This window comes from Podarcis vaucheri, assembly GCF_965113315.1.
Source record: "Podarcis vaucheri genome assembly, chromosome: 13".
In the NCBI taxonomy this organism is placed as follows: domain Eukaryota; kingdom Metazoa; phylum Chordata; class Lepidosauria; order Squamata; family Lacertidae; genus Podarcis; species Podarcis vaucheri.
In genome coordinates this window covers 36596324-36609565 of record NC_138751.1, presented here as the reverse complement: position 1 = coordinate 36609565, position 13242 = coordinate 36596324, and the positions used below count along the sequence as shown (strand labels likewise).

The window sequence follows — 13242 nt, the reverse complement described above, 5'->3', positions numbered from 1 at the left end:
TCAACTTCACTTCTCCCTTCACACAAACAGGCCTAGTGCGAACTCACAATCCTAGTTTACCCTCCAAACAAGCCAATATTGTAAAACAGGGTTTTAAAATTAGCCTGCAAAGTCTGCCTGGTTTGGGACCAACAGATAGGGACCTTGCATTTATACATCACGCAAAGCTGGCCCCTTTGGGTTCATCGCATGAACTGACACGCTGCTCTTTTGCAGTAAACCACGACATGCAATCCCATGATGTGAGAATAGCAGGGGGGGGGGTATCTCTCTGCTGCCCCTCACGCTCACCACCAACTCAGCGTTCCTTTTCGCCTTCGAAATCCCCGAATCCTAACCCTACCATCAAGCGAGGAAAAGGGGAGGGAGAGAAAAGAAAGCGAGATTAGCACTGCGTTAGCACAGCAACGAAAGGCACCCACTAAACCTCCTTGCTTGGCCTGTTTTTCATCCCACCCAGTTATTCGTATATCTCTATTTCCACTGCTCTGGCCCAGCAGTGCCCAGAGAACTGCAACCGGAAGGGAGTCTGCGAACAGGCCTTTGGCTTCCTAGGAAATGGGCAGTGGCTGGCAACATTGCTGCCCAGTCAGCATCTGGTTCCATTTTAAACTGGGGAGCAGTGCCCATTGCGCCCCAGAATGTGCCCCGATGCACCATGGGAAAGTGTCCAATGTCATTATTTCCTACGAAACAAAACAAGGGTTTGGTTCAATGGAAATGTGTATATGTGCGCGTGAGGGAGACCGTAGGGCTGTGGGCTGTTGAATTATCCTGTCAGCTGTGGTTCTTCTGTTTTTGTCCTTTTATCTATACGGCTGCCTCTGTGCCCCCCCCCTTTCTCTCTCTCTTTTAAATCTCACCAGAGGCATTTGGCCTGACTTTTCCTGGCAGCATTAAGAATGAGAGGTTTGGCCCCATCCCAGGATCCTTGCGTCGGTGGTTTTTGAAAGAATGGAAATCAAGCCAGAAAACCTCTCTCACACTCGCTCTGTCACACACGCACACACACGGGGGGGGGGGCGGCGGCACATATAGGCCCTCCCTGCTTCCTTCAACAAAAAGGGCAGTGCAGTTTTTTTTGGGGGGGTTACACCTAGAACCTAACCCATTCCTCCGAGATTTGAGTGCTGATCGGTTCCCAAGCAACGGGTACCTCAACTACGAGAATGTGTTGCTAGGCAACTAGTTTCCTCCATACTCCACAGGCATCATTCTGCCTTCCCAGATAGAAAGGCCCTGTTAACCAGTTAAAGGATTTGGTAATCCGTTTAACTGGTGCTCCAGCCCATATTTTTTTATCACTACTAAAAAACCCACACACACGCACACCCCTTGACACTGTGACACGTGAACTCAGGTTGCACAAACGCAAGACCCATGCCTAAATGTCACTTTCGGGAAATGAGAGTTAGCCAACCTTCCAGAAAATAAGACCTTCTCATAGATGTTGAATAGAATGTCCTTTCCCCCCCGGGGATGCGAGTTGTGTCAGGAAGTCACTTCCTCTCATCTAGAAGCCCTAGCCCTGATCCCATTTGGGAGCAGGCAACTGGATGTAGTAGCAGCCCATTTGGGAAAGAAACGCACTCTGCGCATGCTCTGGGGTGCTCGTCTTTATACTCTCCCCATCGCAATCAGTTTCTGAGCCTTGTTGTTGAGCATCGCTTGCAGACACGGGCTGTGGCAGGCCTCAGGCTAAGACCAGGCTCCTGAAATCTGTATGGCTTTCTGGTTCTGTATCCATGGGACATATACCCATGGGCTCCTTGGTTAGTTGATTGCAACAACTCTCTTTTCCCGTCCTCCGCCTAAAAAAAATGGGTAGCAACTTGTCAAATATTGGGGACCAATAGATACAACAAGAAAGATTTGTTTATATACTGCTCTTAATTTTAAAAAAACCTCAAAGCCGAAGATCTGTCTAGAGCATGGGTAGGCAAACTAAGGCCCGGGGGCCGGATCCAACCATATTTTTCGCTCTATAAGACGCACCAGACCATAAGACGCACCTAGTTTTTGGAGGAGGAAAACAAGAAAAAAAATATTCTGAATCTCAGAAGCCAGAACAGCAAGAGGGATCGCTGTGCAGTGAAAGCAGCAATCCCTCTTGCTGTTCTGGCTTCTGTGATAGCTGCGCAGCCTGCATTCGTTCCGTAAGACTCACACACATTTCCCCTTACTTTTTAGAAGGGAAAAAATGAGTCTTATAGAGCAAAAAATACGGTATGTATTATAGCCCTCTAAAATGGTAGCGGGGAAGGGCTTCCACTTAGTGGGATGAGAGGACTTCAGTCCTCAGCGTACTTCCTTGTCCTCCTTGCATGACCGAAGAAGAATTGATTGCACAAAATAAGCAAATCCGTTCCAGTTGTATCACAGCTCAGAAACTGATTGTGCTGGGATCTTTTTGAGCCCAGTGCATATATGTGTATATATATAGCCTGGCCGCATAACTCCTAGTGTGTTGACCCACTTCTTTGAGATCCGTACTCTTATCCCCCTCTCTCCCACCTCTTTCGTTTTCCTTAGGTTCCTGATTGGGAGAGAAAAGCCGGGCGAGCAGAGCGAAGTGGCTCAACTCATTCAACAGACGCTGGAGCAGGAACGGTGGCAGCGGGAAATGATGGAGCAGAGGTATACCCAGTACACGGAGGAGGACGAAGAAGTAAGTGGAACAGGTTTCTCTCAGCCTGTTGGGGAGAGGAGGAAAAGGACACGGCGCGCCATATCCCCTCCTCGTTCCTCTTGTCAGCACTTTGAGCATAAAGGAGAGCCAGAGGAAGTTGTGGTTCCCTTGCGGACTCTTTGTGATGGCTACGTTTTTGGCTGAAACTGAGGCCTGCTCCGGACATATTCTTTTCATTGTGCATTCACGGCAATTTATTGTGCTGTTATTGTGCTGCACAGTCCCGCTTTCAATACTGCTCTGTGCCTGGCAAAGGTTTTGGCACAGTCATGAAGCTTCCTTTCCGATCAACGCATTTCCTGTCACTTTTCATACCACAGGTGTTCTGAGGGGGCTTTTTCGTCTGGTCCCAGCTTCTGTCACTCTGTAGCCTCTTCAAACAGCAGCAATGTGGCTGCACTGGGGGAGCAACTAAAAAGCAGGGTGGTGCGTGAATGGTCCAGCATAAACCCACCATTAATGCACTATTATTGCGTCAAGAACATGTTGCGAAACGAGAAATAAAAAGCCACAAAATGCCAGTCAAGAGGGGTCCTGAATAAAGAAACAGAATAAATCGATAGCATCAAGCCTTGCCTACAATTGGAGCCCTTCTTAAGTTTCTAGTCCTTCGTTAAATCTGTCTGCTGTCTCCTCCTTCATCTCCCCTTCCATGCCTCTTCCGTGCCTCTCCCTTCCCATCCCTCTGCCCTGTTGCTCCTTGTGCCCAGAAGAGCAGCGTTCCATCCCTGTCCTATTCTTCCAGCCACTTCCCTCTTTCCCACCCTCTCTCTGTCTCTCCATCTCACCCAATTTTTTTGTAAGCCGACTGCCAAAAGTCCCCTTTGTCCCTTCTTCCACTCATATTCCCAGGCCTCTTGTCATGCTTGCTACCCATGTCCGAAACCAGTCTTTGGAAGAAAAAATAATAATTCAAATTCCTGTGTGCCATCCTTAAATGGGTAGGCTTTGGTTTCTTTTAAAGTGGTACCTGATAATTACGCTTGTCTCCAGCGGAGGCCAATGTACTAGCTGAATGGGTGCTAGAGGGTCGCAACCATCTCTGCCAGTCAGGGCTGTCTTAAGCATATGTAGCGCTGGGGTGCAAAGGTCCACCTGATACACACCTCCAGTTTGCCCAGTCCCAGGTGCACAGGAGGGCTGGCCAGCCGCCTCAACATCTCTCTGGCTCAGTTGCCCCCGAATTCGCGCCGCAGAGCCGCCCGCAGCAGAAGAGCCCTCCGCGACACTCCGACCGACAGGTGGGCTCTTTCCCGGACTCAACTCTTGGGCCCCGGACTCTCGGCCTGGCATCCCTGAGAGCCCGGCGCCCGGGTGCCCTGCACCCCTAACACCTATGGGTAAGATGACCCTGCTGCCATCAGTCATCGCAAAATTCTGTAGCACATTACAGTTCAGATTGTTTGCTGTAAGGCCTGGGTCCGCATGAGGTTAACTTTCTCGGGGTAAGCAAACCAAAGTGCATTCTGCTTTTAAGAATACAATACAGTGGTACCTCAGGTTACAGACGCTTCAGGTTACAGACTCTGCTAACCCAGAAATAGAACCTCGGGTTAAGAACAGAAATCGTGCGGCGGCAGCAGGAGGCCCCATTAGCTAAAGTGGTACCTCATGTTAAGAACAGTTTCAGGTTAAGAACGGACCTTCAGAACGGACCTTCAGAGGTACCACTGTACCTGCTAACAGAAGGCAGGTCTGTCATTGGCTATTGACCATGAGAGCTAAGAATGGAACCTCGATTTCCAACAACAGGATACCTGCTAGCTACAAATAATATAGAGAATGGCTTTCTCCACTGAACCAGCCTGTTGGAAGTTTCATGGAGGTCCCTGGCTTGCCACGGTTGGAGGCAGGGGAATGATCAGCCTTCTTTCTTGTATCAAGACATTGAATACCAAAGGAATATTTGTGTTGGAGATCATAGAAGGGCCATTGGTGTCTCCTCCTCTGGCTACTCCTAATCTTTTAAGCCTGCTGCATTTATGTGTATGGTTTCAGACATTCTCTCGATGCTGGGAGAGAGGAAGTACAAGCAAGCTCCACTTGCTGTTTTTACATGGTAACATTTGAAAAGAGAGTGGCTTTGGGAAGATGTGCAAGTCCCCTGGTGTGGAATTAGCTTGTACATTTCCTCCACGCATCCCTTTTCGGTATTACTCGAGCCATGTGAAAACTGAAAGCATGACTCACTTTTACATCTCTCTCTCTTTGTTAAGTTTCCAGACGTGTAGCTGTGTAAAGTCTGTTTTGCAGCAAAAACAGCAAAAAGTATTTGTGGTGCCTTAAAGACTCAACTAGTGAATTGTGGCACAAGTTTTCGTAGGCTGTACAGTCATATCTCGGGTTGAATATGCTTCATGTTGAGCGTGTTCGAGTTGCGCTCTGCGGCAACCCGGAAGTAACGGAGTGCGTTACTTCCGGGTTTCGCCACTTGCGCATGCGCAGACGCTCAAAATGATGTCACTCGCATGCGCAGAAGTGGCAAAAAGCGACACGCACGTGCACAGACGTGCCGTCCACTAGTTATGTTTGCTTCTGGATGCGAACGGGGCTCTGGAACAGATCCCGTTCATATCCAGAGGTACTACTGTTGTCCAATCAAAGAAGAATACAGTGGTACCTCAGGTTAAGTACTTAATTCGTTCCAGAGGTCCGTTCTTAACCTGAAACTGTTCTTAACTTGAAGCACCACTTTAGCTAATGGGGCCTCCTGCTGCTGTGCCGCCGGAGCCCGATTTCTGTTCTTATCCTGAAGCAAAGTTCTTAACCTGAAGCACTATTTCTGGGTGAGCGGAGTGTGTAACCTGAAGCGTCTATAACCCGAGGTACCACTGTAAGCACAAATCTGGCATCAGAAGTGGCAAGGCTTGACGGCATTGCTGATGTGGGATTTATGAACAACAACAAAGCGAATACAAAAGCTTATGCCATAATGAGTACCTTGGTTTTTAAGTTTGCTGTTTCCCCCTCTTCGTGGGTCTCAGGGCGCTATCTGAACACACACTTGGTTCTGTCCAGCATCGATGTTAACTTTAAAAACCAAACCATGAAGCTTGCCTGTTTCTCAATTTGCAGACGGGTGAATACGCCACAGACGAAGACGAAGAGATGAGTCCCATGTTCCCCAGCAGCGAGATGGCCATTGAAGTCTTTGAGCTGGCTGAAAACGAAGACATGCTGTCTCCAGTTGAGATGGACCCTGAAAAGCTGGTGCATAAATTCAAGGAGGTAAGGAAAGGCCTAAAAGGAAAGGATAAAGAAGCCATAAGCTTTTCAATGTTGTTGGGCTCCCAGCTCCCATCAGTCTCAGCCAGCAGGAGTGTGATAATGGGGAGTGAAGTCCAACAAACTCCAGAAGGCCACATATTCCTCACTGGGGACCTAAAAGGGATACAGTGGCCTCTGTGGCTGATGGAAGTGTCACATGACTAATGAAAACATCCGTGGAACCTTTTCTTGTTTCTAAGCACACCACAGAAATGGCCCCAGCTACCTGCAGCTTAAGGGACGCGGGTGGCGCTGTGGGTTAAACCACAGAGCCTAGGACTTGCCGATCAGAAGGTTGGCGGTTCGAATCCCCGCAATGGGGTGAGCTCCTGTTGCTTGGTCCCAGCTCCTGCCAACCTAGCAGTTTGAAAGCACGTCAAAGTGCAAGTAGATAAATAGGTACCGCTCCGGCGGGAAGGTAAACGGCGTTTCCGTGCGCTGTTCTGGTTCTCCAGAAGCAGCTTAGTCATGCTGGCCACATGACCTGGAAGCTGTATGCCGGCTCCCTTGGCCAATAAAGCGAGATGAGCACCGCAACCCCAGAGTCAGCCACAACTGGACCTAATGGTCAGGGTTCCCTTTACCTTTACCTTTACCTGCAGCTTAGGGAACTGAAAACCTTTGTTCTTTGACTCAAACAAACAGGGAAGGGTGCTGTTTGCTGAGTTGCGGCGGTGGCTGCAGAAGCACTTGAGCACATGGGTTGTGCATATGCGCACATCACTTCTCAGAATCATAGAATCATAGAGTTGGAATAGACCACAAGGGCCACTGAGTCCAACCCCCTGCCAAGCAGGAAACACCATCAGAGCACTCCTGACATATGGTTGTCAAGCCTCTGCTTAAAGACATCCAAAGTAGGAGACTCCACCACACTCCTTGGCAGCAAATTCCACTGTCGAACAGCTCTTACTGTCAGGAAGTTCTTCCTAATGTTTAGGTGGAATCTTCTTTCTTGTAGTTTGGATCCATTGCTCCGTGTCCGCTTCTCTGGAGCAGCAGAAAACAACCTTTCTCCCTCCTACATGTGACATCATTTTATATATTTGAACATGGCTATCATATCACCCCTTAACCTCCCCTTCTCCAGGCTAAACATGCCCAGATCCCTTAGCCGTTCCTCATAAGGCATCGTTTCCAGGCCTTTGACCATTTTGGTTGCCCTCCTCTGTACACGTTCCAGTTTGTCAGTGTCCTTCTTGAACTGTGGTGCCCAGAACTGGACACAGTACTCCAGGTGAGGTCTGACCAGAGCAGAATACAGTGACACTATTACTTCCCTTGATCTAGATGCTATACTCCTATTGATGCAGCCCAGAATTGCATTGGCTTTTTTAGCTGCCGCGTCACACTGTTGGCTCATGTCAAGTTTGTGGTCAACCAAGACTCCTAGATCCTTTTCACATGTACTGCTCTCAAGCCAGGTGTCACCCATCTTGTATTTGTGCCTCTTATTTTTTTTGCCCAAGTGCAATACTTTACATTTCTCCCTGTTAAAATTCATCTTGTTTGTTTTTGCCCGGTTCTCTAATCTGTTAAGGTCATTTTGAAGTGTGATCCTGTCCTCTGGGGTGTTAGCCACCCCTCCCAGTTTGGTGTCATCTGCAAATTTGATCAGGATGCCCTTGAGTCCATCATCCAAGTCGTTGATAAAGATGTTGAATAAGACCGGGCCCAAGACAGAACCCTGTGGCACCCCACTAGTCACTCTTCTCCAGGATGAAGAGGAACCATTGATGAGCATCCTTTGGGTTCGGTCAGTCAGCCAGTTACAAATCCACTGAGTGGTAGCATAGTCAAGACCGCATTTTACCAGCTTCTTTACAAGAATAAATCAGAAGGGAGTGGTGGTGTTGGGGGAAGGCAGTTGAATCTGCCAATATGTTTTAAACGCATGCAAATTTAACATTGCCCGCAGCTGCACGAATGCCGAGTCTGGGTTTAAAAATAAACATTCTCCAGAAGCAAGAAGGGTGGGAGACCAGAAAAATCAGACTTTGTAATGGATGAGGCACAATTGGCAAAAACCAGGTAAGACAGTGTCAGGCTATAACTGCCAGCTGATCCCACTTCCTAGCTCTGGTTAGAGAACCAAGAGGATCCAGGAAGCAGATATAAGGAGTAGAGTGCAGTCTTTAGCCGGTTAACTGGCTAGATTAAACAATTAAAAACCTTTCTAACTGACTAAAAAAATTCAGTTTGCTTTTGTGATCACATATCAGTCACAGTGACTTGAGAGCTAGGAGACAGTCGCATGAATTCAATTTATTTTCATAGGTTTCAGGAAGTGGGAGCAAAGCAGCACTGGAGATTTGTGTGATGGGGGCAAAGAGATTTGGCAAAAGATACTAACCTTTGGAGTGGGTGGGATTTTCTGCATGGGAATGGTCTAATCAGGGAGCAAGGTTGTGCCATGACCTGGCCATAGTATCTTCCCAGTCTTGGTAAACATATCTCTCTTTTATGGTGGTTTTTTTTAAGGATGCACCTGCAAATGACACACAGCTCACACATGTAAAGCGCATGACGTCTCCACAAAGAATCCTGGGAACCACAATTTGTTAAGGGTGCTGGGAATTGTAGCACCATGAGGGAGTAAACTACAGTTCCCCAGATCTTTGGGAGAAGTCATGCTTGGAATGTGTGCCACCTATGTCTGAAGGAGGAACGCCATTGGGATTCTCCTTGTGGGAGTTCTGGCACCCCTTGAATCATAGAAATGTCGTGTTGAAACATAGGGAAAGGAGAGAATGGGTTTTGTCGATTTGCTCAGCCCAGCAAGGGGGAATCAGTTAAACCTTCAGGTGGTGAGGTGGGAAGGAAACAAGGCCGGTGAGCGTAGAGAGGAAGGAAGTGGCGACGGCCAAGCTGCCATGAGGCTCCTTGTGTTTTATGTGCGGTTTGCGAGAAACCGGTGCCTCTGTGCTTTTCATATCCCTGGCCCATGGCTGCACGTCTAGGCTGACCCCTAGTGGCCGACGCAGCCCTCTCTTCTTGTCTCTAAGTTTAGAGCATAACGCTTGATGGGAGCTGCTCCCCTCCGCATTTAGCTCAGCTGCACAGAAACCGCGATGCCACACGGCTGCTGCATGTGTAAAACAAGTCTCCTAAAACGGCAGCCCCCTCCACATCCTTGCCAGGGGAAGGTATCCCTTTCAGGCATCTCGCTGGAGGCTGCCTTATGCGTAGCTGTTGTGGAAGCTAGCAAACGTTAAGCTTCATACATCTGCTTCTTTGTTTTCCTTTTTTATTGATTTTCACAAAAATTTAAACACACAAACAAATAAGCAAACACACATAAATCATAACCTTATTCAAACTAATCCAATTAACATTGTTAAGTGACTTCCTCGTATCCCCCTGGTTGGATTTCAGTGTATATCATTTTAACGGTCAATATTCTTATAAAATTAACCTGGTCGCTTAACATCTTTCTTCCCAATTCAGTGTTAAACATATTAGTTCATCACATTACATATTTGAAGCCTAAGCCTATCCGGTATTTGCAAGCTTTTCCCAATTAATTTAACTTAACATATTTAACTAAATAGTCATTAAATTTCGCCCATTCTTCCTGGTACTCCTCCTCCTTCTGGTCATGGACTCTTCCAGTCAGGTCGGCTAATCCATCATCTTCATCTGCCATTCTTCCACTGTTGGTACTTCTTGTGTTTTCCGTACGTCTGCTTCTGCCCAGCGGCATGTGAGGAAGTTACCCCTTTCCTCCCTCAACCCACCCCCCATAAATATATGTGGCCAAGTGTAATGAACAGCCCCAGGCAGCTGTAACTCTCCCTTGCCGTCTTCTGCAGTGTGTAAGTGGCAATTAAAGATGAGAGAAAGGCAGCCTGGGAGGCGCTAAATTTTAATGTCTCTGCTTCTTCTGTAATGTGGGTAGCGGCCTCTAGTTGACCCTGGAATGTGTGTCAGCAAGCTTCCATTTAGGCACCTAGAATCGAGCCAGCCCCAGTGCTGGCTTGCTGACACGCTGTGCTGGATTTCAAGAGACAGACAGACACAGAAGGGCCATAGCTCACTGGCAGACTATCTGCCTTGCAAGCAAAAGGGACCCGGGTTTCAGTCCCCATCATCTCCTGGTAAGCATGACATCCTGGAGAGCTGCTGCCGGTTTTTGGCTCGTTCACACTCTTTTTTCCCTTGCCCCATACTTTTTCTAGGTGTGGGTCCGAGAAGCTTTTCGTTCGCCCCGATTTCCCCCCGGGAAAAGCCGCTGAATCGTAACAAAGTCAGTCGGGTTTTGTGCGGACGTTTGTTCCCATTCAGCGGTAAAGAGCGGGTTTTCCTGGGGGAAGCGGAGGGACAAAAGAAATAAAGAAAATTCTCGGAGTTATAGGTAGATAGCATGGGGCAAGAAGATGAAGAAAGTTGGCTGGAGCCAAATCAAAGGGTTTAGAGGTGTAGGGGAATAATAGCAGCTTTGGGGGAGATAATAAAGATGGCAAAAAATAAATAAATGGTGATGTGCACATACCTATTCACAACCCCCCAGCTTAGGTCTTAACATGTCCTTTTTCACTCACTTACCCAGTTGTTGTTGTTGTTGTTGTTGTTGTTGTTAATTGAGTTTATATACTGCCCTATACCCGGAGGTCCCAGGGCAGTTCACAAAAAAAGATCACAACATATAAAATCAAAATAAAATCAATAACCCAATAACATGCCACTCCCCCCAAGAGCCACATTTTAAAAGGGTATAGGATATTGATCAGGTCAACCAAAGGCCTGGTTAAAAAGGAACATTTTTGCCTGGTGCCTAAAGGTGTATAATGAAGGCGCCAGGTGAACTTCCCTGGGGAGAGCATTCCACAGACGGGGAGCCACTGCAGAGAAGGCCCTGTCCTCGTGTTGCCACCCTCCAGACCTCTCAAGGAAGGAGTCACATGAAGGAGGGCCTCAGAAGGTGATCTCAACTAATGAATGAGGAAAGAGGATACAGACAGCTGCACACGCAAGAAGAAAAGAAGGGGAAAATAAGATAGAAATAATAAGTGATCTGAAATACATAGGCAGGGGTGTGTGTAATTTCTTTTGTTTTTTGTATTGATAAAGCGATAGTTGTTGGGGAATAGGAATCGGACAAAACCAAAGTAAGGGTGGAAAATAGGGATCTCTCTAGTGTGGAGAGTAGGATTTTTTTTGTTTTGGAAAAGTTACACGTGCAGTCCAAAAATGGAAAGAAGAAAGAGTCCTTGCCAGAGAGGAAGTCTTGAGATTCAGGGAAATCTTCATTAGATGGATATGTATTTGGTCTGGTTATAAATTAATGTTTGTAAAATCAAATAAAAATTATTTTGGGGGGAGAAAGAAAAGTTACATGTGCAAGATGATAAGAAAGGGAAAATAATATAAAAATACTAAGTAAATAATAATAATAATAATAATAATAATAATAATAATAATAATAATTTATTTATATCCTGCCCTCCCCAGCCGAAGCCGGGCTCAGGGCGGCTAACAACAATGAAATAATACAACATTCTAAAATCATTTCTTTATAAAACTAATTCAAATCAAATTGATGGCAACCATTGGGCTAGATAGACAGGCGGTGGGGGTGTAACCTCTTTTGTTCTTTACAGGTATGCAATAAATGTATGGGCAGGAATTGATAAAGCGGCAGCTATTGGATAAAAGGAATGGAATATAAGGAACAGAGGCAGGATTTTCATTTGCTTCCGTGTTCTGCTTTCACCTCTGGCCCCGCCCACCACAGTGGCCCCCGGAAGGCTGCGCAGCTGGGAATGTGGCCCTCAGCCTGGAAAAGGCTTCCCCGCCTTGAACTCTCTGTTCTTCTCTTTTGGCAGCTCCAGATCAAGCATGCCGTGACCGAGGCTGAAATACAGCAGCTGAAAAGAAAGGTAAGGTATGAGATCCCTTTCCCTCCCCTTGGAGACTTGCCCAAATCCACGGCTGAGAGCGTAAGAGCCTCTTCTTTGAATAGCGGGGCTATTTTTAATCTGTTTTCGTAGGGTTTGGAGTGGGGCGGCCCTGCCCCACCCGCATGGTCACAATCCCGAGATTCTTCTCTTGCAAAGATAAAATAGAAACAGCCCCATAAAAGCCACCCTGAGCCTCTTGGGGGAAGGATGAGCCCAAAGCGATGTGCCTGAAATAAAAGGCTTGAATGGATCTAATATTTTGCCAGTTGGTTTGACTGTCCCTACTAGGGATGGTGGAGAAATCCTTATCAATGGAGTTACCGTACTTTTCCGTGTCCAGACATACCTCATGTTACGTTTGCTTCAGGATACGTTTTTTCAGGTTGTGTCCCGCAGCAACCCAGAAGTATTGGAAAGGGTTACTTCCGGGTTTCGCTGCTCTCTCATGCGCAGATGTACAAAATGACATCACGCGCATGCGCAGAAGTGGCGAATCACGACCTGCGCATTCGCGCCACTGCGGGTCGCATTCTATTCATGTTGTGAACGGGCCTCCGGAACGGATCCTGTTCGCAACCAGCGGTACCACTGTATTAGACAAGGGTTGTTTTTTAATTTAAAAAGTACAGTGGTACCTCGGGTTACATACGCTTCAGGTTACATACGCTTCAGGTTACAGACTCCGCTAACCCAGAAATAGTACCTCGGGTTAAGAACTTTGCTTCAGGATGAGAACAGAAATCGTGCTCCAGCGGCACGGCAGCAGTCCCATTAGCTAAAGTGGTGCTTCAGGTTAAGCACAGTTTCAGGTTAAGAACGGACCTCCAGAACAAATTAAGTACGTAACCAGAGGTACCACTGTATGATAAAAATTGGGGGTCATCTTATACATGGGTAATAGTGCATAGGGGGCAACGTGTGATTGGTTGCTGCCACGAGCTGGAGATTGTCAGCCGCAGGTTATTGGTGGCTTCGGCAAGGGCTGGTGTTGATTGGCTGTCGCTGCGGAAATAGGGCGGGTGATTGGCGGCTTCCGCCGGCGCGGGGACAGACGATAGCTAGAGGGTAAGCAACTTTTGGCAATCCACCCTAAAAAAAAAGCTGAACCATTCTTGACCACCACCACCCCAACAGCTATGGGCACCCCTCAACAGCTATGGGCAATCCTCCGCCCCCAAAAAAGCTCAATAACTCTGGGCAATCGCCCCCCCCCCCGGTTTTCTTAATTTGGAGTTCCAAAAAATAGGGGGTGTCTTATACACAGGGGTATGGTATACACGAGAAATATGGTAATGTGGAGATTTTGGCAGCTCTGACCACATCAGACCGCCAAGTACCTGCTTATTTTCCGGTCACTTGTGCGCTGTTGTGTGTGCACTTAAACAG

At 47.4% G+C, this 13242-nt stretch overlaps 1 protein-coding gene and 1 long non-coding RNA gene across 4 annotated transcripts in view; one reads left to right on the top strand and one right to left on the bottom strand.

Moving 5' to 3' along the window:
• The window catches only part of PPP1R9B (protein phosphatase 1 regulatory subunit 9B), a 78990-nt gene that overhangs the window by 51477 nt on the left and 14271 nt on the right, over positions 1-13242 (top strand). For all 3 annotated transcript variants that reach the window (XM_082194352.1, XM_082194351.1, XM_082194350.1), the window contains 3 exons: positions 2533-2668; positions 5765-5917; positions 11782-11835. In XM_082194352.1, the coding sequence (XP_082050478.1) occupies positions 2533-2668; positions 5765-5917; positions 11782-11835 (343 nt within the window). The remainder of the gene's footprint in view (positions 1-2532; positions 2669-5764; positions 5918-11781; positions 11836-13242) is intronic.
• Positions 265-1888, bottom strand: LOC309516100. Its single transcript, XR_014212773.1, has 2 exons — positions 864-1888; positions 265-339 (listed from the first exon to the last, which is right to left on the bottom strand). It is a non-coding gene; the product is annotated as an uncharacterized lncRNA (long non-coding RNA).